The 24,118-nt window shown below is 49.2% G+C and overlaps 1 protein-coding gene across 4 annotated transcripts in view; it reads right to left on the bottom strand.

Annotated features, from left to right (window-relative positions):
• The window catches only part of BUB1 (BUB1 mitotic checkpoint serine/threonine kinase), a 1,594,853-nt gene that overhangs the window by 1,268,610 nt on the left and 302,125 nt on the right, over positions 1 to 24,118 (bottom strand). For all 4 annotated transcript variants that reach the window (XM_069606846.1, XM_069606848.1, XM_069606845.1 and 1 more), the window contains one exon: positions 20,258 to 20,385. In XM_069606846.1, coding sequence (XP_069462947.1) covers positions 20,258 to 20,385 — 128 coding nt within the window. The remainder of the gene's footprint in view (positions 1 to 20,257; positions 20,386 to 24,118) is intronic.

Here is a 24,118-nt window from a genome sequence, read left to right as displayed (position 1 = left end):
GAGGCTGTCCCAGAGGGAGGCCCCAGCCGAAGATGATCTACCACCAACTCATTGCTTGGAAAAGCGACTGACCCTGAGGGAATTGGGGGTGGAGGAGCGAAGAGCTCTAGTAGGAAGATTTCTTAAGAGAAAGTTGGAGGTAGAGAGGACAATGCATAGGGTCTTGAACTTGATCCTTTCAGCCACTGGGAGCCAAGAAAGATTTCAGGGCTGGAGAGATACAATCCCTGGGCCTGAGGTCAAGGGCAAGACTTGCAATCCTGTTCTGGTTGAGTTGCAGAGGGCAGAGAGTAGAAGCAGGCAGATTTAGAAAAGAAGCTATTGCTGTAGTCTGGCCTAGAGAGAACCAGAGCTGTCTCCAGTGAGCTTCTGGGGGGAAGGTGATGAAATGAAGAATACCTCTGGGGAGGTGCAGTTGGTTGTTACCTGGGAATGAGGGGTCAGCTGAGGGTTTCTTGAGAAGAGGGTGCACAAGTACTTCAGGGGAGAGGTGAAGGCTCCAGTGGCGAAGGATTGATTGCAGAAATCGGCCAAGGCAGGAGCGAGGTTATGTGGTCCTTGATGGTTTTGAAAGAGCAGGGAAGAACAGGTTTTGACGAGACTTTTATAGATCGGAGTGGTCTGTAAATCGCACCAAGGGAAGAAAGGACGAAAAAGAGGGAGGAGAGGTGGCCAGATGTAGAAGAGTGTGGAAGGAGAAAAAGGAGAGGACGAGAGGGTGGACAGGATGTCCTGGGTTTTAGAAATGAAATGAGAAGCCAGAACCATGCATAGGGCCTGGTAGGGGACAGGAAAGGTAGAGACTGCAGCACGATTGGACAACTTCTTTGCCGATTTTAAAGAGTTCGGCCGAGTGCTTGGTAATCTAAAAGTAACCATTGGTTTTGACTTCCCAAGAACTCCTGTTAAGTGTTTTGAATAATGTTATAAGCTTTGGTATTGTTACCATCAAGTATAGTGATGCGTCTTTATAAATGTGGTTATATATAATGTGATACTACCAATTTCCCCCAAAATGTATCCGGGCCTACTCTTATTTAAATAGACCATATATTTTTACAATACATAGTGCTTGTGTCATTGGAACTTTTGAATTGCAATTTCATTTGTACTGATTATAGCCCTCTCGCCATCCTAAGACGAGCCTGGCTGCTCCGTCTACGCCAACCAGAACTCCGTTGGTACAGCATTATTCTAAGATTGGAGTATTGGACTGCCTCATTTAAATGTTTTTACTAAGCCCTTATTTGTACTTCAGAAAAACTGTCCCAACAGCCTCCCCGTAGCTTAAGCAATAAGTCGTTACAATAAGGTATATGTTTTATGTATGTACAAGGTGGCGGTGCGTCCCGTCGACAAGTGTCATAAAAGGGTAATTGAAAGGGGTAAAAATCATGTCCTTGCAGACAAAAATCTACCCCATGACTCCAGTTGGCTACATGGATCAAGCCCTTACATCGCTTGACAGTTTTGGACCGGAACAACCAATACCTTTTACGCACAGAGATCCCATAAAGGTATTCAATATTGGCTGGGTTAGCCTGCACTCTCCAGCTGTTCTCACCTTTTTAAAACTGATCTGCCGCCAAGGGCACATCCTACTGGATTAGTGGGAACCAATTATTCATCGCCTCAGGACCCTTCCTGACTTGGTACAGCAATCACAAGAAGAACTGCTTTTTGCTTCACCAGCGCGATTGTGCACTTTCCCGCACTACTGCAATGTTGAGCACAAGGGTACCCACTTCTCAGGGCTGCACTAGAAAGTTAGGGAACGACCCGAAAAATAGTCTAATGCTACTCGCGTGTTACGCAACCTTTTCACTTTACAGTTTGTGGCTGTGCTTTCCTCATTTTTTTTGCATTATGAAGCGTATTGTATACATGCTATGTAGTATAGTTTTGTGTGTGTTAACTGTTTTTGCATAATTAAAGTTCACTTGTATCTATTGGTCCTAGCGACAATAAATGTATAGATATCTTTCATATACACTTGTCTAATAGTAATTTGTTGCCGTGTGTACTCATTGTGTGCTTCCGATCACCTTCACCCCTCCCGAGACTTAGTCTTGACCGCATGCCAAGATACCTAGATTTGTCTGGCGTGTCCAGAAATTTCCCCTGGTTCACCAAACCGAGGATGGCCTCCTAAACTTCGGCACATCAGGTAAGAGTTTAGAAATGCAACATAACACCCTCCACCAGCACTTGTACACATGGGACCCGATTCATGAAATATTTGCCGGGGTGAAAGTGAATTTTTACTGCTGAAAAAGTGACTTTGCACTGCCAACACAAACCCCGATTCATGGAACCCTGCAAAATATTTGTCCGGACAAAGTCAGCGCAGTCATTTTTGCAGTTCAAAAAGGACTTTGCAAGCCAAAAATACACTTTGCACAGTTCCATGAACCAAGGTTTGTCTTGGCAGTGCAAAGTTAATTTTCAGCAGTACAAATTCACATTGAACCGGGAAAATATTCCATGAATTGGGCCCATAACGTCCTCTATGCTTATCCTATGCACTAGCACAGCCGATTGGCACAAGGCCTAGCCAGAGCATAAATGTAACTTATTTGGTATGGGAATGCAATGTCACCTGTCTCGCATGAAGGTAGCAAAGTCTGCCTCTGGTGCTCAAGAGAGTATGAAGAGACATGCATGAATTATAGTAAGCAGCGTGCTATTGAAGGCTGTCCCTTGTTACGCTCACAAAAGAATGAATGCAACCTTCTAGGGAAAGACGACAAGAGCTAGCTTGCAAGATAACAAGGTTTAATTCTACAGAATACAAAAAATATTAGCAAAGGTCTCTGCTGCTCGAGAACGTTCGGACTCCAGAATGAATATAGTGGTTGCCTTTTGAGAGAGAGGCCACAGCTTCAGTAATGACATCGCAAATAGGGTCTGAACCCGCACTGTTGATTGGTAAAACTGTATACATGATCTTGCTCCATAGGGTATGGAAGCCTACAATTAGTTTGTTTCTTGGCAGTCTGTCGATTCCCACGTGGGTCAGCTGGCCTCATCTCTCCATGAAGTGAAGGTCAGGTCTCTCATAAGTTACATTGTAAAAAGTAGGATAATAAGCTAAGCCTACTACTACATCACTACGGAATGCACGAGGAAAGCTTGTGAGCTGGTGGTTGTGGGAAGGGAGGAATAAAAACAGGTCACACTGACCGCGTCTTGTTAAGTTTGTTTTTTCTTGTGGCATTCTTTCACAAAATCGAAACCTACCAGCCTTTGGCTTCAATCACTGAAAACAGTCTGCTGTGTCGAATAACCTCAAAAAATGATAACATTTACTATATTGAAAGTGGGCATACGAAAATTTAGTTTCCATTTCTGCAATCTGTTTGGAGCAGTTACTCAGCATGACAGAGAATGGAACTACCCGACATTATGTAAATTCAACTATACATAATATTTTGCGTGGCACTTGATTCGCTTTTTTCGATCACCAATCTTCGAGTTCCGTTATAATGCCATATGTCTGTGGTTCAACATAAAACGTTACTTTGTCCTTACTTTCTGCACTTGGTTTTCCATCCCATTGGGAGCTATACCGACTTCACAGCGCTAACCTTGCACGCACATCGTGGTCTCAAATACTCCATGTTATTCGTGTGTTAATTATGTGTGGTTCGTGTTTATTATTAGGTTCCATTCGGTTCTGAATTATACAGTAACTTGTTATATTCGATTATAGAACGGCTAATAAAATATATTTTTATTCTGTTATCTACACAGATATATTGTACCGTTCTGCATATGCCATAGTTTACAGCTACCCTCGGATAAATTCTTCAATCAATATTGGCGGATAAACAAACTGCTTCTTGCATAACCGTTATGTGGGACGACCGACAGGTACCAATCTGCCCTTTGGTGGTACCAGCAATAAGGTGAAACCTGTCGGTGTTCACAATGTAACAACGTGCTGTGCAAAGAAGCCATATCTTCTCATGAAAGGAACACCATGTGCGTCATTAGAAAGTTTTGCTGGTGTAACATAAGGACACAACAAATGGAGTACTGGGATTAATTGATAGTTGATCGCAATCGGCGTATCACAAGGCAGTTAAAGAACATTCGAAGCATGCAATGTTCGCTAGCTATAACTTGCGTGGCAAAAACAGATTGTTCATTTCGTGAACTTCATATTCTCTTGCGAGCGTTCTTTGATAAATAAAAGCACTAGTTACATTTCAGAGTGTTCTATCAGATTTGGGACAAGAAAGAAAAGTTACTCGCTAGGAGAGGATGTGTGCGTTTATGTTCCTGGTTCTGCGTTAAGGGACGTTATGGAGTGGGTGATGACTGGGCATGTTTGGCTACGCGGGCCACAAACGTCATGAAAATAGGTGGAGCATATAGTTTGGACAAGTGAGGTCCGCTTCAGGGCAGGCGATCTGTATTCCTGCCGTGAGCACACTAACTTAGTGTGATGGCTCAACTGATAAATTAGCACAAGATGGCCGCGCCCAACTCCTTTTCACATGTGTAAAAGTGAGGAAAGGAACAAGTTACTTACCTGTAACTGTTCTCCAGCATGGGTCTGGCATGGATTCACATGCTCATGAATATTCCCCGTTGTCAGACCGGGAATCCTCGGTACAGAAAAAGATCAGTATCAGTTACGTTTCTGATCTGTCTTTCCTAGTAGTAACCAATCAATGATCTCTGGGTCATACTGCCCAAAGCCAAAGACTGCCCTCTCTCTAAGCCCCGCCTCCGGCAGCCAGCCTCAGATTTAGTAGCACGTAAAGTGGCAGTATGACCAAGTGAAGAGCAGCAGAGCGGTAGGCGGGAGGGTTCGCATGTGAATCCATGCCAGACCCATGCTGGAGAACAACAGTTACAGGTAAGTAACTTGTTCCTTCTCCAGCATGGGGTCTGGCATGGATTCACATGCTCATGAATATAAGATTACATAGCAGTACACACATGCACAACCACGGGAGGTGGCAAAAGGCTCAACATTAAGCAATGCATAAACTCAACATTAAGCAACTTTTACCTCCTCACCAGGCCCTTCAGGAGAACAGGTTGCGCAGCACTGCTTGGCCGACCCTGGACTCCTCCCTGGAATCCTGATCGACGCAGTAGAATTTCATGAAGGTGTGCGTCGACCTCCACGTAGCAGCCCTGCAGATGTCCAGCAGGGGCACACCAGACAAGAACGCCGTGGTAGCAGCAATCGCTCTGGTCGAATGGTCTCGGACAGCCGGGCAGCGGTCGGTTTGCCAACCGGTGACAGTGCATGATACAGCCAGAGAGCCATCTGGAAATGGAAGCCTTCGAGAGAGCCTGCCCTTGATTCACAGGTCCAAAGTTCACAAAAAGCTGTGAAGTCTTCTGAAAACTCTTTGTGCGGTCCACATAGAACTTCAGCGCTCTAGCTACATCCAACGAGTGCTAAGTCCTCTCGGCTGGCGACGAAGGAGACGGAAATGAAAACTGGTAACACCAAGGGCTCGTTGAGGTGGAAGTCCGACGGCACCTTGGGCATGAAGGAGGGATGCGTCCTGAGCACCACCCGTGTGTCGTGAAGTCAAGTATGGAGGCTTGCAAGATAGGGCCTGAATCTCTCCCACGTGCCATGCGGAGGTGATGGCCACAAGAAAAGCTGTTTTCCACGATAGGAACTTCAACAATGCCGTATGCATAGGCTCGAAGGGGACCCCCCCCCCATGAGCCTAGTCAGCACCACGTTGAGCTCCCATGCCGGGGCTGGGGCCCTCACCGGCGGGAACGAGCAGAATAGTCCCTTCATAAATTCCTTCACCAGGCGATGAGACCACAAGGACACCCGTCCTGTTGTCCTGGTGTATCTGGAGATGGCAGCCAGATGTATCTTGGAGGCGTGGGCTAGTAGTTGAGGGGCCGTAATCGGTAGTGGGTCAATCTTCTGTGCCCGGCACCAGACAGAGAACCTCTTTCATTTGTGTCCGTAACACAAGAGTTGAGGACGCCCTGGCCTTTGGAAGAACCTCTCTGCAGTCGGCCGGTTTTTCGTATCCTCCAAACTCTAGTGCTGCAGGAGCCAGGCCTGCAAGTTAAGCGACTTCGGGTCGTGATGAAGAATGGCGCCTCATTCTCTGGAGAGAAGATCCGCGTCCACGGGCAGTTTGACTGGTGGGGACGCCGATAAGTCCAGAAGGTCCAGGAACCAGATCTGTCTCGGCCACCCCGGTGCAACGAGGATCATCCTGCACCGGGACCTCTTGAGCTGGTTGACGAGCCGGAGTAGCAGTGGCAACAGCGGGAAAGCATAGAGGAACAGGTTGTCCCAGGGGAAGGAGAAAGCATCGCCCATGATGCTCGGTTGGGGGAACCAGCTGGCGAATCTCTGGCACTTGGAGTTCGTCGCCGTCGCGAAGAGATCGACCTGGGATCTGCCCCACAGCCTGAAGTCGATCCACTTGATCCTGGCGTAGCTCCCACTCGTGGCACGAGCGCAGCTCCCTGCTGAGTGAGTCGGCGATGGTGTTCTTTATCCCTGCCAGATGAAAAGGTACGAGAAACATCCCCTGGTTGACGGCCTAGTGCCACAGATCATGAGCTTCCTTGGACAGGGCTGTGGGATCTGGTTTCACCGTGCTTCCTGATGTAGAACATCGTGGTGGTGTGGTCGGTGAAGATCCTCACCACCTTGCCCTTGAGGGACGGAAGAAAGGACCTGAGGGCCCAAAACACTGCGCGGAGCTCCAGAACGTTGATATGAAGCTGTTTTTCCTCCGGGAGCCAAAGGCCTCTAGTGTGGAGATATCCGGTATGCGCTCCCCACCCTTCCAGGGAGGCATCCGTCGTCACCGTTACCTGTGATCTGGGGTTTGAAAGTACGCGCCCGCCGTCAGATGAGTGCGGGTGCCCCACCACCTGATCGCTCGTCAGAAGGTCTTGTTGAGCTGTATCCTGTCCTCGAAGCTGCCCGTCGCCTGGAACCAGCGTGCGTCAAGGAACTCTTGCAGTGGACGCATTCGAAGTCTGCACAGGCGTACCAGATAGATGCAGGAGGACATCATCCCGAGAAGGGATTTGATGGATCTTACCCTGGCTACGTCCGTGGCTAGTAGGCGTTGCACCTTGCCCAGGATGGCTTTCGTCCCTTCGTCAGACGGCGAGGCCAGCCGTGCCACTGTGTCGAGCTTGGCTCCCAGAAACAGGGCGACCTGCAAAGGGACCAGGTGGGATTTGGGGAAGTTGATGGAGAGCCCCAGGTCCGTGAGTAGCTGGGCGTTCTTCGCTGTGTGCTCCACGGCGAGCTCCCTTGTCCTTGCTCGGATGAGCCACTCGTCCAGGTAGGGATAGACGTGGATCCCTTGTAGGCGTAGCCACACAGCCACCGGTGCTAGGCACTTCGTGAATACCCTTGGTGCCGACTTTAATCCGAACGGGAGAGCCTTGAACTGGTAGTGCCGTCCTTGGACCACGAACCTGAGGAACTTCCGGTGTCTTTAGACTGGGGATGTGGAAGTAGGCATCCTCCAAGTCCAACGACGACAGGAAATAGTCTTCCTCCAGCTGTCCCAGCACGTGCTGGAGGGTGACCATCCGGAACTTCTGAGCATTGATGTACTTGTTCAGTCGCCGCAGGTCCAGGATGGGACGCCAACCTCTTGTTGTCTTCTTTACGAGAAAGTATCTTGAGTAGACTCCAGAGCCCCGAAGTCTCTTTGGGACGAACTCAATGGCACCTTTCTTGAGCATCGCCCTTACCTCCAGCAGCAGCTGGGGTACGTGGTTTTCCTTCCTGGCCACGGGTGGCATGCGAGGGCACTTCTTTAGAAACTCGAGGGCGTGCCCCTGGGCCATGGTTTCCAGCACCCAACGGTCAGTGGAGATGGACTCCCACACGCTGACGAACTTCGCCAGCTGGCCTCCCACCGGTGTGCTTCTGTGGCGGCCCCGACGCCACGGTCGGCTCAGTCCTGTTTCGAGGCCGCCTTGCCCTCCCTGGCGACGACGGCGGGAACCTCCAGACTTGCCCCGTCCTCTAAAGGCCTCCTATGACGAGGAATGGGCCGCTTGGCGGTAGGTAGAGGACCCGCTGCCGGAACCTTTGGAGGTCCCTTGCTTACCTCCGGTGTTCCGAAAGGACGGCCGTTGTTGCTGGAGAACTCCCAGGGCGCGGGCGGTCTCTGTGTCCGTTTTGATGGCTTGCAGGGACTCATCGACTGTCTTGCCAAACAGGTTGTTCCCGTCGAAGGGCATGTCCTGGTGGAAATCCGTCGCCTTAAGCCATCTGCGCAAAACACTGTTTCCCAACTGGCGGAAACCGGTGTCCGCGATGTCCATCGCCACCGTTATGACGTGGTCAGACACCACCTCGCCTTCTTGCAAGATTTCCAGGGATTCTGCCCTCTTGTCGTCCGGCAGGAAGTCCAACAAGGGAGCGATTTTATACCAAAGTTCCCTGTTGTAACGGCAACGATAGCCAGGGCGTTGGCCGCCTTAATAGTCGTAGCCACTGACGTGATGACTCGTCATCCCATCGCGTCGAGCTTCTTTCCCTCGCCGTCCGGCGGTGAAGTCGATGCCGATGGCCCCCCCCCGCCTTCTTCCTGGCCGCCGCCGAGACGACTAAACCCGGGGGTCGGCTGTGCTCTAAGGCATAGAGGGGCCGTGTCGGGGAACCGGTACTTCTTTTCGTATCGGTCCCTTTTTACCGGTGTCATGGACCGGTACTTGGGGAGAGAGAGCCCCTCGTCCCAGAGGTCATCCAGTAGAGGTACCGCGAGGACCGTCTTCCTCTTGGTCTCTCGACGTTGCTAGAGGAACCCCTCCTTTTCTTCGGGGGCAGAGCTGGAAAAGCTCGGATGCCCTGGAGATCATCGCATGGAAGGAACCAATCTCATCGGGCGGGGAAACCCGGGGAGGGGGTATGACGGTATGTCCACCCTGCCGTCGCCGCCCTAGTCGTCCGTGCCCGTCGTGGCCGTGTCCGTGTCATACCCGCGGACCGTGTACAGGGAGGAGGGTTGAGCAGGCCTCGAGGGCTGGAAGGGTGTAGGAGGATGTGTTGTTCTCCTCTTGGGTGGTGGACTTCCCGACGGGCCTGCCCCTGGCTCCTCCGTTGGGCCTGGCTCCGGCTCCTCCGTCGGGGGTAAAGGCAATCTAGTCCTTATTTCAGAGCATAAGGATTGAATTGCCATCAAAATGGACTCCGAGATGTCCTGCGGCACTGGCTGCGACGGGTGCGATGGTTGGTCTGGGGTCCCGTCGGCGCTGCCGTCTCTTCTGTCGTCCCCCTCGTCGGGATGCCTCGCGACGGGCAGAACCTCCTCCATGCCCGCGTCGTGGCTCTCGGGGACTTCGACAAGTTCCTCCTCGGAGGTTGTGTCTGAATCCACAACGGCCACTGGCGCCCCCCCCCCCCCCTCTTTCTCTGCCGGGGGCTTCGTGAGGGTTTTTTCGATGGGCTTGAAAGATGCCTCCCTCCGAGGTGGCAGGGAGACTCTGGGCCCCCGGGGCTGCGCCAGGGTTGCCGCAACCTCCTCGATAGAGGCCTTAGCTGGGTGAATCAAGGCCTTAGTCACCAACTGCGTGCTTGTGGCCTTCACCTTGGGGGAGGGCTCTCTGCCTCGCTCCCCATCAGCCAAAATCTTCGAGATCGACCGGTAACTCTCCAGAAGCTTGGCCGGGTTCTCGCATTTCCTCTTGACAGAGCGTTGGCTCGTGGTCGATGGCTCCGGGGAGGATGCGCCCTGCCTGTCAGCCGAGGAGCCCGACCATTCGGGGCTACCGGTGTCCGCGGACTTGTGGTGCTTAGCCTTCTGTGGGGTCCCCGTCGCCGGGGTGCCCTCACAGGACTTAGAAGACCGCTCGGATCTCTTCTTTTTCTTCTCACCTGACGGGCTCTTTCCCTCCAGCCAGCTGGTGAGACGAAGATGGCGGTCCCTCATGGTCCGCTCCGACATATTCCCGCAAAACGCACAGACCTCCTCCACGTGCGTTTTGTCCTTGTGAAGACAGAGGCGTAAGGAATGCTAGTCTTCCTTGAACACGTTCTGCAGCTGGCATCTAGGGCAGGCCCTGAACAGCTTCCCGGGCGTCGAGCTCCCTTTCTCCTGGGCCATGTCTGGGGTAGGCCTCAAACTTATGGAATCCTCCAAAAGTGTCGTTCGACGAAATCTACACCCTCAAGGGGCGTAGAAACTTCCGAAACGGGTCCCCGTTGATCGGAAGTAAAGACGGTGGAGCTTGAGGCTCAATTTAACCGAAAAATTAGAAATTCTCTTTGAAAAAGCGCGAACACACAGCAAAGCTCGAGAGCTATAGCACGAGGACTCCCAACACTTGAACGTGCAGTAAAAATCTGAGGATGGCTGCCGGAGGCAAGGCTTAGGGAGAGGGAAGTCATTGGCTGTGGGCAGTATGACCCAGAGATCAGTGATTGGTTACTACTAGGAAAGACAGATCAGAAACAAAACCGATACTGATTTTTTTCTGTACAGAGGATTCCCGGCCTGACGGGGAATATTCATGAGCATGTGAATCCATGCCAGACCCCATGCTGGAGAAAGGTAAGATGCATAGGAATTTGATTACAGTATACTTAAAAATACATGCCCGAACGATCTGGACAATACCATTTTTGAGCGAACTTCCCCTTTAAGGCAGTGTTTGGCAGAGGATTAGTCGGATATGTGAGGACGCAGCTTCCATTTGAGGATTAATACCATGCATTACAGAACTTTGAATGACGCAACCCCATCAGCTGTGTTATCAAGGCCTCAACTGGACTTTTGAGGATGGACATTGCTTATTGTGACTAGATTGTGTGTGTGAAGCATTGTATGGCATACCAGGGCATTTGAAGCTGCGCTTGGCAAAGGATGGCAACAACTTAATGGGACATTTGAGGCTGCATAGGTCTTATGATACTATCAATTATACATGTGATGATTATGGTGTGGTGATTACTGAGGCTGTACTTGGCATATGGTAGAAGCACCTGCAAGACGTTATTGAAAATGGTGCACTGTTTTTTTAAAACACATTTTTAAAAGTCGTGCACATTTGGACACCATAATTTCTACCCGTTGTTTGCCTTGGTCCGCTGTAAGGCATGTGCTGTCTGACCATCCCCTTTCCAGAGCAACTGTTCCTTCAGCCTTCACCTTACAACATCATCCGTAAAAGTCTGGCAGACCAACTGACTAACGCTCATCTCAGTGTCTCCAACACTCCCAGATTGCATAATGGGAACGTGAACTATGCCACCCCCTAAAGGAACCCAAGCACGACTGCAGGGGATGCAGCGGTCTAATAAAATGGCCACTGAAAAGTCACTGCAAGGTCGGAAAAATGCAGAGATTAACCTTCTTAATGCCAGAACTGCAGCCCCAAAAGATAAATGTACACTATAAATACACTGACATGCTGTTCTTAGACCCAATCCCTTGCAGACATCTACCTCCCCAGGTCACTCGTACACTTCATGCATCTCCACACTGAATTACCCTCAAGTCATTTTTGGGGATCGTTTCCAAAATTGCTGGGAAAGAAAATGTCTGGGCAATATCACCTTTTTAAAATATTCATCTGCCCCATCCAGGAGAGCAACATTTTCCTCCACCTGGCCAGATCTTTGTTGGCAGCATAGAAAGAAAGTTACTTTCCTGGAACTCTTATTCTCCAGCATTGCTCTTACATGGATTCACATGCTATAAATATTCCCTGTCGTCGGGCTGGGAATTCTTGGTAAAATAGAGCAGTTTAGCTTTAAGATAACAACTGCATTGTCGCTTGTAAAGCCTATTGCTGTCCCTTTGGGTAATACTTCCCCAACCAATGACACTACCTGCATAGCTCCACCCCTGGTGGCCATCTTCAGATTTGGTTATGCACGTAAAGTAGCAGTGGACCCAGGAAAAGCCACAGATGGGAGGGAGGGGTTTGCATGTGAATCCATGTAAGACCCATGTATGAGAACACGAGTTAGAGGAAAGTAACTTGTTCCTTCTCCAGCATGGGGGTCTTACATGGATTCACATGCTCTGAATAAGATTACACAGCAGTACATACACAATCAAGGGAGGTGGCCAGGCTCAACAGAAGCAATACGACTTAACCCTGGAACACATTAACCTCAAGAAAACAGATTGCAAAGCAGAGCTTGTCTGGCACAAGATTGCCCTGTTAAGACGGATTTCTGAACTCTGTCCTGGTGGCGCAGAAGTTCAGAAGGCCAACCTAATTACTTGGAACAGGGTAACCTCTGAACAAGCCAGACCAATCAAGGTAGCGATCGCGGCGGTCAAGACTAGGTCTCAAGAGGGGTGAGGGTGACTGAAAGCCCGCAATGAGCACACAAAGCAAGAGCGCTTACAAACTACTCCAAACAGTTGTTATATCAAAAATATATACACATTTATTTTAAGGCCTTTAAAAACAATGACCGTAGCGAGAAAATCACAATATCACAATATTAAACCAACACATACCATATCAACACAATATATATACAAATACACAGTCGCAAGCGTTTAAAGCACGAAATATGTAATCCACCTGAAAGGAAAGGAAAACAGGCAGTGCGATAACGCTTTAGACTCAGTTCGCCTTCAGAGGCACCTAACTAGATGGAAGTCCGAGCCCTGCGAAGAGTGGAGCCTTGTGCTCAAAGTACCTGCCACGCCGGTGCCAACGGGCAAAAGGGGAAGCTCTTCGGAGGAAGTCAGGCAGTTCGGGTTAGTGCACAGCAGAAGGAGAACAGGTTCCGCAACTCAAGCGCAGCCTCCACAGCGGGCAGAAGCAGAGCGCGAGTACGGCCAAAAGGGTGCTGTTTTTACACAGCAGGGAAAAGCAATGGGATACTGCAGGAGGGCGACCAGATCCTAGCTAAACTACTCACCGGTCCCCGAAGCAAGCAGACCCAGGCTTCTCCACGTTAGTTTCAGCAGCTGGCAGGTTCAGAAGAGCAGGGAATGCCTCGTAGTCGTGTAGAGCAAAAAGACGTCCCAATCGACGAAACCAGCACAGTTTGTTGCCGCAGCAGGACAACGGAGCGGCCGTGTGTATTCGAGCCAAATGTACACTCCTCCCTTCAGACTTGGGAACGCCAAGTGTACGAAGCGTGGGAGAGTGACAAGGACTCGAAATACAACACAACCTGGCGGCGGTTACAGAGCAGGACTCCCTTGTAAGCTGGTCAGTCAACTGGATGGCCCAGAGACACTTCCGAAGGCTTACTTGGCAGGAGATGATGAAGTCGCCGGGAATAGCTGTTCCTGCTATTCCAAAGGTCGAAGCACCAGTACAGGCCTTCTGGTTCGATCCAAGGAGGAAAGGGTTTCAAAGGACGACAGCAGTGCAAAGGAGGATTCCTTCAGCGGGTCACCAGCGATTCCTCGGTCCACCCTCTTGGTTGCAGGATACTTGGCTCCTGCATTCCCTTCGTTCGTGAGAACTCAGGAGATCGACATGGCAGTGGTGTTTCCAGCTCCCTCTTATCCACGGTTCCCTTCGCGCCAAAACGGAGGGGAGCCAATGGGAGATCCGCTCATCAACACACATACCATACGTGGACCAATCACGGACCACGGTGGCCCCAGGCATTCACACCACCCTAGACTCTCGGGCACCCAGGATGTGTATTGGGACCAGACATCCCAGCCCACACCCTGGAGGCACACAAACGACATGTAGAAGCCCGCGAAAGCAACCACGTTTCGCGGGAAAGTACATGCCCAAATAAGGAAGGCCCCGGGTCGCCCGACCTGGGGAAGGTGAAGGGAGCAAGACGGTCAGTGGACAGGACAAAGGAGCCTCGTGGTCTGGCCATTTTGGGAGCCAGGCCACCATTTTGGGTTCATTGCGAAAAACGTGCTCAGAATGCCAAAAGGAGCTCAAAATAAACAAAACGATCGCTGCCACCATTCCAGTCCCTGAATGACTTGCACCGATCAAAATACCATCCTAAAAGAGTATCTAGGGCCTGTAGAAGGCTAGAGACCCAAGAGAGCTGTAACTTAGCTTACAGTGCCCTCTTGTGTCATGTTGCACTAAAGCCGCAACACGATAAAAGAAACTACGGGAAACAGCGTTCCCCGGTACTGACTGTCTTAAGGGCATGTCAGTTTCCCCGTACGAAAAGGAGCGAAAGCCCAGAGGAGTGCGGCAGAAGGCTGCACTTCTCTGGCAAAGTCAGGAATAAGGTGAAAACAACAGCAAAAAGTTTAGGGGTTGCCACATGGAAGGAAAATTACCTGCAATAATGAAATCTTTCCTAACATGCCCCTGGAATCCCTTTCGAGACAGTAGAATCTTAAGGTGCGAGTAAACCTCCACGTAGCAGCCCTGCAGATATCCAGCAGGGGAACACCAGAGAGTAACGCTGTCGTAAATGCGATTCCTCTGCTGGAATGGGCCCTCGGTCTGCCGGGTGAAGGCCTGCTGGCCAGCTGGTGGCAATGCATGATGGAGCCGGAGAGCCATCTGAAGATGGACGCTTTAGATAGGGCCATCCCATGACCCAGAGGTCCAGAAATGATGAAAAGCTGAGAAGTCTTTCGAAAATCTTTCGTGTGTGCCACTTAAAATTTTAAGGCACGCAAAACCTCCAGTGAATACAGGGATCTTTCAGCAGGAGTAGAAGGGTTTGCAAAGAAAACTAGCAAGACCAAATGTTAGTTAAAATGAAAGTCAGACAAGACCTTTGGCAAAAAGGAAGGAGGAGTTCCCAGAACCACCTTGGATTGGTAGAAAGGCAAATATGGAGGCTTATAGGACAGAGCATAGATTTCTCTAACAAGCCTGGCCGAGGTGATCGCCACTTGGAAGGCGGTATTCCATGAGAGGAACATCTACAACTTCCGATGCATAGGCTAAAACGGCATAACGATCAATTTGGATAGGACCACGTTCAACTCCAACGCCGTGGCAAGAGCCTTCACCGGAGGTAATGTTCTGACGAGGCTCTTGAGGAACTCCTTCACGAGCCTGTGACACCACAGTGAGAGTTTGCCAGAGGCCATGGTATACTGGGATACTGCAGTTTAGTACATTTTTATGGAAGCATGGGCAAGGTCAGCCTTAGCCAGCAAGAGCAGGTAAGGCAGAATTTGCAGCACTGACACACTGTGGAGAGATCTTCTGTGACTGGCACCACACTGTAGAGCTCTTCCATCTCTGTAGAATACAAGTGTCGACAGAGCCCTGCCTTGGCTAAAATCTTCTTGAGATCCAACGGCAGCGAGAAAATACAAAATTCTAAAGGCAGCAGGAGCCAGCCCAAGGTTCGGGACACATGGTCACGGTGCAGGACTGTCTCTCCCCCCCCCCCCCCCCCACGCCCCTCCTTTGGATAGCAGGTCAGGATGAAGGGGCAGCTTGATTACCAGAACCACCGACAGGCAAAAAGAATCTGGGTACCAGATCCGTCTGGGTCACATCGGTGAAATGAGGATCATCTAACAGTACGATAGTTTGTGTGTTTTGATCACGCACAGGAGCAGCAGGATTGGTGGGAATGCGTAAAGAGGTCTTGCCACACAGACCAAGAAGGCAGATCCCAGAATACTTGCCCGAGGATACCTGCTGGCAAACCGCTGGCAATTGGTATTGGGTGCTGACGCAAACCGGTCGATCTGTGGCTGGCCCCACACGCTGAAGATCTGCAATGCTTGAGCTTGCTGGAGCTCCCACTCGTGGCAGGACCGCAGCTCCCTGCTGAGAGCCTGCAATGGTGTTTTGTACTCCTGCCAGGTGGAACAGGACTAGAAACATCCAGTGAGAAATGGCCCAGCGCAACAGGCGCTGTGCCTCCACAGAGGACGTGCGACCTCGTCCCGCCCTGCTTCTTGATGGAATACATGGTGGTCAGGTTGTTTGTGAAGACCCCGACCACTTTTCCCAAGAGCTGAGGCTTGAAAGACGAGAGCCCAGTACACTGCCTGTAGTTCCAGGACATGGATATGCAACGCCTTCTCCGGGAGCCATAAGCCTCTGGCATATAGTTGGCCGGTGTGGGCACCCCAACCTTCCAGTGAGGCATCGGATCAAGACAATCCCTTCTATGAAGGGGTCCTGAAGGGAGCATCCTGTGAGAATTGAGCGAATGAACCACCAGTGCAGGGCTTGGCAGAAAGCATTGTTGAGGGCAATCCTATCATTCGAAGAGTATTTGCAGTCTACAATAAAAGACCAGATGTATGCACAAGGCCATCATCCCCCAACAGGGATTTGATGGACCAGACTGTTGCCACTACAACTGAGGATAGCCTTTGGACCTTCCCGGGAGGGCCGCCAGACATGAGACTGTTGAGTCAGGCCCCCAGGAACATATCGTCTTGGGAAGGCCCCACGTAGGATTTGGGATAGTTTATGAAGATTAGAGTCTGGACTGCCTCTTCTGTATGCAGCAACGCCAGAGTGTGCGAACGAGAGCAGACAAGCCAATTGTCTATGTAGGGGTAGACATACAACCCCCTTCTAACAAAGGAAATCCACCACTGGGGCTAGGCACTTGGTGAACACCCACTAGGCCAATTTGTGGCCGAAGGGTAACGCCTTCAATTGCCAATGTATTCCTGGGACATTTAGGCACTTCTGATGTTTCTGGTGAACGGGGGATGTGGAAAAAGGCATGCTCCAGATGTATCGTCACTAGGTAATGTCCACTCTCCAGTTGGCTGAGCATGTGCTGTGACCATCCAGAATTTCTGGGAAGTCCGGAATTTGTTGAGACGACGCAAGACCAAGACAGGCCTTCACCCACCCGACTTCTTGCGAACCCGAAATTAGCTGGAGTATACGCGAGCCCCAGAAGCACAGAGGCACCGGTTCTATTGCCCCTTACCGCAGCATAGCGTGAACTTCCTGGACAAGATGGGCTCTGTGGTGTTCTGGTCTTCACACTGAAGGAATGGAAGGGCACTTGTCTTAGAACTCCAGAGAGCTGATCGATGACATCGAGCACCCATTTGTTGTGGAGACGTTGCGCCAAATGTCGACAAATTGAGATAGCCGGCCTCCTACTGGGGTGCTGAAGTGGGGGATGGGCCTTTCTTCTGCATCAGTGTCCTTGTGGCTTTCAGACAACGATACTAGGTATCTCCCCTATGGGCCTGGGAACTGCCTCTATATTCCTCCCGAGTAGTGGAGCATGAGGGCTAACGGTAGGAAGGGCTGAGCACCTTTGAATTTTCAGGAGACTTTTCCCTTCGAGGAGCGAAAGGTTTGCATCCCCTGCTGAGCATGCCTAGAGAGCGTGACGTCTGTGTGCGTCTTGATGGCGGCAAGACACTCGTCCACTGCCTTGCCAAAAAGGTTATCCCTGTCGAAATCCATGTTGTTGACCACTTTGGCTTGGACATCCAGCCTGAAATTCATGGCCCTCGGCCAACTTTGACGGCGTAGGGTGACCCCGTTGCCCATCTGCTAGAAAACAAGTCTTGGCAATATCAACAAAAGTAATTTCATGGTCGGATGCCACTTCACTTCTCCCTCTTGAAAGATGGCCATGGCCTCCACTTTCTTGTGCGCTGGAAAGAAAGCGAGGATAGGACCCAACTGTACCACAGCTCTCCGTCGAATCGTTTAAGGATGGCTAGGGCTTTGGCAGCCTTACCTGTTAATGCTGCAGTGGTTAAGCATGTGCCAGCATCTAGCTTCCGTCCCTCAAGTCAAGCAGGACTAAACAAGAGGATAAAGGGTAAGACTACCTCTTCCTTGCAGCAAGCGAGACTCCAGAGTCCAGTGTTGGATGGCCTCCGAGGCATTTGGGAGCATTGTCCGGCACACTATTTTTTTCTCTCGCCTCTCCTTTGGCATAGGTGCGGAAAAGGGCTTTTGCATCACCAGCAGCCAGTCCTCCCAAATGTCATCCAGAAGCGGGACTGAGACCACAGTCTTTCCGGAGGATTCAGTGCTGGAAAAGGAACACCTCCTTTTCCTCTGGATCAAGGTTGAAGAGATCGCCTGGATAGATCCCACTTCATCCGGGGGTGAAGTCCATAGACGGCAGGTCAACATCTGGCAGCTCACTGTACACTAGGTATCATCTGTATCTGGTTTCGTGTCCCTTCTGGTCAGGACCAAATCCTCTACAATAGATGGCAGTGGGACAGGAGGAGACTGTGGGAATTGCAGTCTTCGAGGACTGGGCACAGGGGGCCAGGCCCAGAACCACAGGAAGACCAGGTGCCAAAGGCGATATAATCTGTGCTGAATCTCAGAGACTAGAATGTGGGGAGTTGACAAAATGTCCAAAGAAACATCTTGGAAATGGATTCCATAGCCTGTTTTAGTGCATGGGGCTAATAGGGCAAGCAGTCTAAGGCACTTGTGAAGGCGAGGCCGGAAGTGGAAGAAGTCCAACACCACCCTCCATAGGGTGTGAGCCGATGTCTGCAAAGACTTCCTCCTCCGATAGGATGGAAGGAGCGGAGACAGGGGCCGGAAACACTGCCCTGTGAGGCCCCACAGGAGTGGCAGATAGTCGAGGGCCCTTTGTGGGCTTTGGCAGAAAAAAGACCTGAAAGAGCATCCCTCTCTCTGCTGGAACCTCTCGGAAACGTGACTAGCACAGGCGCACCTGGAGAAGGTAATACGGGCGGACTGAGGCCTTGGAGGCAATGCTACCCTTGAGATAGCCACCGTGTCCGTTGAGATGGCACCTGCAGTCATCAACAAGCTTGTCATTGTGACAAATACCAGTACCGCCAGCCTTCAGACTGTTTCGTTGATTGAGTCTTCATTGATGTGGATGAATTAGACAATGGTCTTGGTGTCGTCGTCGAGGAAGTCTTCGAGTCAACGACAATGAAAGATGTTTCATTGGCAGCAACATAGTGGACAATCTCCTACAATCCGAACACAGGGTCCCTTTGTGCCCTTTGCTGACCAAGACAGACACCGTGACCATGTTGCTCGATTTAGGCACCTAGCCCTCTTTTGGCCTGCTAGCCCTACTAGAGGCAGGACAAAGCACAAAGTCAAAGGCCTTACCTTCCTCTAGCCATGAGATCAGTCTCTGATGGCAACCCTTGCTAGTCTTAGTGGTGAAAGACTGACCGATGGTTCATCCCTCCTCATCGTGGTCCTGGTGCAGGCAGTAAATGTATTTCTGGTAATGGTCCTGGAAGATGTTCTACTGACCGCATCTAAACATGCCTTGAAGAGGCCCTTCTTCTCGGCTCCGAAATGGAACATGAACTAGGCCCCAAACTCTGTCTGCAGCCTCACACAACATAACTATCCGATGGACAGAATCGAGACCGGCAAAAAATGCCTGCTGGGGACAAGTCACATCAGTGACAGATTGAAGAAAATGTGGAAGAAAAAACTGTCAAAAAACTGAGGAAAGTCAGGGAGAGAAAGCAGAGGACTCCCAACACAAAAACGGGCAGTAAAAATCTGAAGATGGCCACCAGGCATGGAGCTAAGGAGGACGAGTGTCATTGGTTGGGGAAGTATGAACAAAATGGACAGCAATAGGCTAAACAAGCTGTTAGGCACAATTTGGTGCAGTACCCTTTGGTTGCACTACAACAACCATGACCACCTGGTAATAGGAACCCAACCTTCGGTTTAAGTCTGTACTACACAGGTTGGTAGTGTGGCATAGCAGCCAGGCTTATCTCCAGAGGGGTCAATGTGAGCAGTTGGGTGTTTACACAGATTCACAGTGACAAGCATCCAAATAAACTCTTACACACAAGGTTTCCTGATTAAACAATTATTAATGTAACATTAAGATTGAATAAGCCTTCTTTAGAAGGGGCAATATAATAGTAACACAAATACACTCCAAAATACACTCTTAGTTTCTCTAAATCGCAAACACCCATTTGGGATGGCACACAGACACTTCCTACACCCTCAGGCGACGTCAATAGCTAGGACACTGGACGTTAATATATCAGTGGTACATTTAGAGCAATACTGAGATGAATTGCTAAGTAAAGAGGTTTCAGGTATGCTCACTTTTAGAGAGCATACCTTTTTTAATGAATGTACATCAACTGAAAAGCATTGGAAGCAAAATGTTCATTGGAATAAAATAAATAGCAGCCCAGGAGGATGGGCAGCATGTATCTAATCGCGACAGTGCCTGAATTTTACCATGGACACAGCAAGAATAGATTTACATTCCGATTCTTCACCCCATCCCTTGTCTCACAAGGATTATCAAATTTACGATCTGAACAAAATTATTTTCGGAAGAAGTGGGGCATTTCAGGGAGAATGTGCAATGCTGTAAAGACAGACCATAAAGAGTTTACATAGGTTCTGGAACACTAACCTTCTCGAAAGCATTAACTGGCCTCTCTTGGGACATCAATTTAAGGTTCAGCTGCTCCATTTTTTCCTGGGCAAGACGTGCCGTAAGATCTGCTTGAATACTAACTTCTATCATTTCCTTTTGTTTCACTAGAAGGCAAACACCAATTTAATTATGCAAAAGTTGTGACAAACAAAATTTTGATTTGTATACATGATTATTCGAAAGTAAATAGAGCCTCAAAGTTATTCTGCACAAGAAACAGGATGCACGTCAAACATAAAAAGGATTATTGCAGTATTGGGGTGGGTGGTTAAATATGGAATAAACAGATTTAAAACACCACTTGAAATTAAAATAGATGCTAGAAACACCAAATCGGTCATTTTAAGTGCAGTACATTTTTGGTGATGGCCCGGAAGATTTTTGTACTGACGGTTCACTCTTTAGAAGCCATTCAATAAAGAAACATGAATGCCCAGATGGCACGGAGGGCGTGGGTCTGTGGATACCAAAGCTGGTGAGCTCTCAGTGTTCTCCATAACATTCAAAGCGCACAACTACTTTTCAGGAACTCAGAACTTGAGGATATTCTAGTTCTCCAAGGCAAAACAAAAACCCTTCATTTTGATATAGGTACTGTTAGTCCATGGCTTGCTCCACTTCATAATTTGATAAGCAGGTCTGCTCTTGTGACAGATGGGGAACACAGTGCCAAAGATGCTGCATATCGCAAGAAAGAATTATTCTATTCAGAATCCCGGTAAGTAAAACCTCCATTCCTCACCCGGGTACAGATCCTCCCCTACATAACTGCCCAGTACTGCAACTGCCTGTTCCATTGTATTTCAACAACTAGTATGGCATCACTGCATTTGCACCAAGGGAAGGTGGGTTTACATTACTTTTGATCATGTGGCTCAAATTCATTCACATTTACATACACATTTGGCATATAACAGCAAAGATAAAGAAAATAATTTGCCCATGGTGGAACCACTTTGGTCAGGAAGAAAAACCCAATTGGTTTCAAGTTTATTTTTAATGATAACCACATTTGTTGGCTCAGAAAGCTAATGCAGATGAATAATTAGATTTACCCAATATCACAGTTTTAAAACATAGGGGAAAATGGGATTTGCATCCATGGCATTATTTAACCCAAATTGTAAGGATTGTGGAAGAGACATGACCCCCCTGACCGTTAATGAAATAGGAAGGGGAATCCAATTATCCTGCACCCCAATGACCAGTCTATGTTTTATAAACAATGTGCATTTTAAACCTGAGACTGCAACATGTTGCTAAACTCATTGATAATAGGCTACAACCATTCTTGGTTTACCAAAATTAAAACCATACTGGCACAAAGTAAAGTAAGTTGTCTTGCATAGCTCACACCTTTGCCCATTTGGCGGCTTTGTTGCAAATGGCTCTGCAGGAAAATTAGTGTTGTGGGTGTTAGTGGGATGAAGGGGGACATTGCATGCAAAATCTGTAGTGTTGGGTCAAAGCTGGAAGAACAAGTCCTGACCACCAGTATGCGTCTATATGTGATAGTTCTGTTGGTTTGGAGCTTGGAGAAACAGTGGATCTCTGCGCAGTCTTGTGAATCTACGTTCGTGCCTAAGGTTGATTGTACTTTTCTCCTGCTGCTTGTATGTTGGTTGCCAAAAGGACAGAGCTCCTGCAGTCCTAGCTTTGATTCTAGGCTTGTTGCTTGGTTTGGAACCCTTTGATATGTTTGCGCTGGATAGGGTAATAACCCTTTGTCATACGTTAGTGCAGTATTTTCTTCGTAATAATGTAAGACACTTGTAGTGTTATACAGATGTTGGTTTTTATTAGGTTGTATCCTTGTGTGACAGCTGTTCATTGGTTGGCCTTGGTTGTCACTGTTGTGACATACATCCTAGTGCGTACGTTGTTCTATATACAAGTCATGAAGTTACATGCAAGGGATTTTAGAGTGCTGACACGTGTTTCAACCTATGGTTTTTCTCAAGGCTGTGCATAGTGGTGACATTAGTGTTTAAAATGGATTGTGGTTGTGACATTCGTTGTGCATGTGAAAACATGGCGGCGAGACCAATTATATATTTTAAGTGCATAGGGTACATATATATTATACATTATAGGAGGCATACCATTTTCATTGTCATTTTAGTATTTTACATAGCATTGTATGTGGTGGACATGTGGTTCATGAGAGTTGAGGGTTGCATGTATCAAGATTTAAGGACAAAGTCGTAAAGTGTAAACATGATTCAATTTCACACGATTGTGGTCAGACAGAGTTGAAGCATGGTTGTTGCACATAGGTTTCAGAGTGGGAGAGGAAAAGGAGGGGGGGAGAAATGGAGAGGGAGAGTTAGCATAGTTCTAATTTCCTCAGAGTTTGTGGCGATTGGGCTACGGTGTATGAAAGTTCTGGTGCTTACTAATTCAGGCAATATTTATGACCCGTGTGGGTTATCTTCTCTGGATAGTTTCTGAATGGTCTGCTAGTTAGCATCGATCTGAGAGATGGAAGCAATGAGGGATCTCATGTAATGGATTGCAATGGTGTCTGGCATGTTAGAGTGCAGAATTGCGTGGTGGCCGGGCGTGATTGTGATGTGCCCATTGGTCGGTGCTCCGTGTCCTTGGGTGTCACATGAGGTGAAATGGTCCAGTATCTGATGTGGACATTGGTGCCTAAGCAATTGACGTAGGTGAGTGCCATAGGGGGGTGAGGGGTTTGGAGGGTTGAAATGGGTGCGCTGGTGGTGCTGCGAGCACTTGAGCGTCTATAGTGGTGGGATGGTCACGCGTGTGGTGAGGGCACGGGTGCCCTGGAGGTGGTTGGAGGAGCATTCTGGATCGTAGCATGGCACTATTGTTGTTATGCGTTGGTCGTAATTGCGCAGGTCAAGCCCGTTCCTAGTGCCGTGTCTAGTAACTAATGTTAGGTAATTGTAAACTGGCAATTTAAGTTTGAGGTGGCCACGGGTCTAAGGACCCCCATGGGGTGTCAATGGTAACGGTTGCGGGTCTGGTGCAGTACGTTCTGTTGCATGATCTAAAGCAGACTGTGCCTGTGGGTGCGTGGCCAGAGGGCAGATGACCTGCGTGTAATCTAAAGATGGCAATTTAACCAGTTTCAGTTTTGTCCCGAATATTGCTGTTGGAATTAGCTAAAGTGCTTGAGTGAGGGTGTAGTCTTAGCATAAAGGCGAGGGTAGACTTACCGGGTCCCCGTTGGGTTAAGTCTGCTGTGGCGGTCTTGCTGCAATCAGCTAGTGTAGCGATCCCGTGTTGTAAAATATTGTATTTAAAATGGAGAGAAACGGCCAAGGATTGGCTGATGGTTGAGCGCTGTCTATTGGTTGTTGGCTGAGGAGAGCAGATGACGCCAGTCGTGTCAGCGGTTGCGTTCCTGGTCTGTCTAATGTATAAGTATGTCAACATTTGTATGTACTTTATTTTGGTGCCTGACTGGGGCTTTACCATGGCTTAGTAGCAATGTATGGCATTTACTGTATGCACATTGTAGTGCGAATCAGGTACGATATTTTATCTGAGTTGCATTTTAGTTGGCGTGGTTAGAGCCAATTGGTGAGCGGCCGGTAGGCTCTGCTCATCTCAGAGTCAGATATGTTTGAGAATATATTTCGGAGGATCGCCCTGCATTGTTTTGTAAGGGGCTGGCTGCCAGCCAGATGGCTACGACCATGGTTCTTAACCGCGTGTGCAAGTCACAGACATGGCCATATATGAATCTAAATGTACAGTGGCCCCCTGTGGCCCCCTGTGGGTCAGCTGGACTGCTGATGGGGGAGAGGTGCCCAGAGTTAAAGATAGGAGTGATTCATCCACAGGGTTGTCATGTTCCTTAAATGC

Source organism: Ambystoma mexicanum, chromosome 4p (assembly GCF_040938575.1).
Source record: "Ambystoma mexicanum isolate Mex_15411 chromosome 4p, UKY_AmexF1_1, whole genome shotgun sequence".
In the NCBI taxonomy this organism is placed as follows: Eukaryota; Metazoa; Chordata; class Amphibia; order Caudata; family Ambystomatidae; genus Ambystoma; species Ambystoma mexicanum.
Note: the sequence above shows the minus strand (reverse complement) of the source record. Positions and strands in the feature narration are given on the sequence as shown.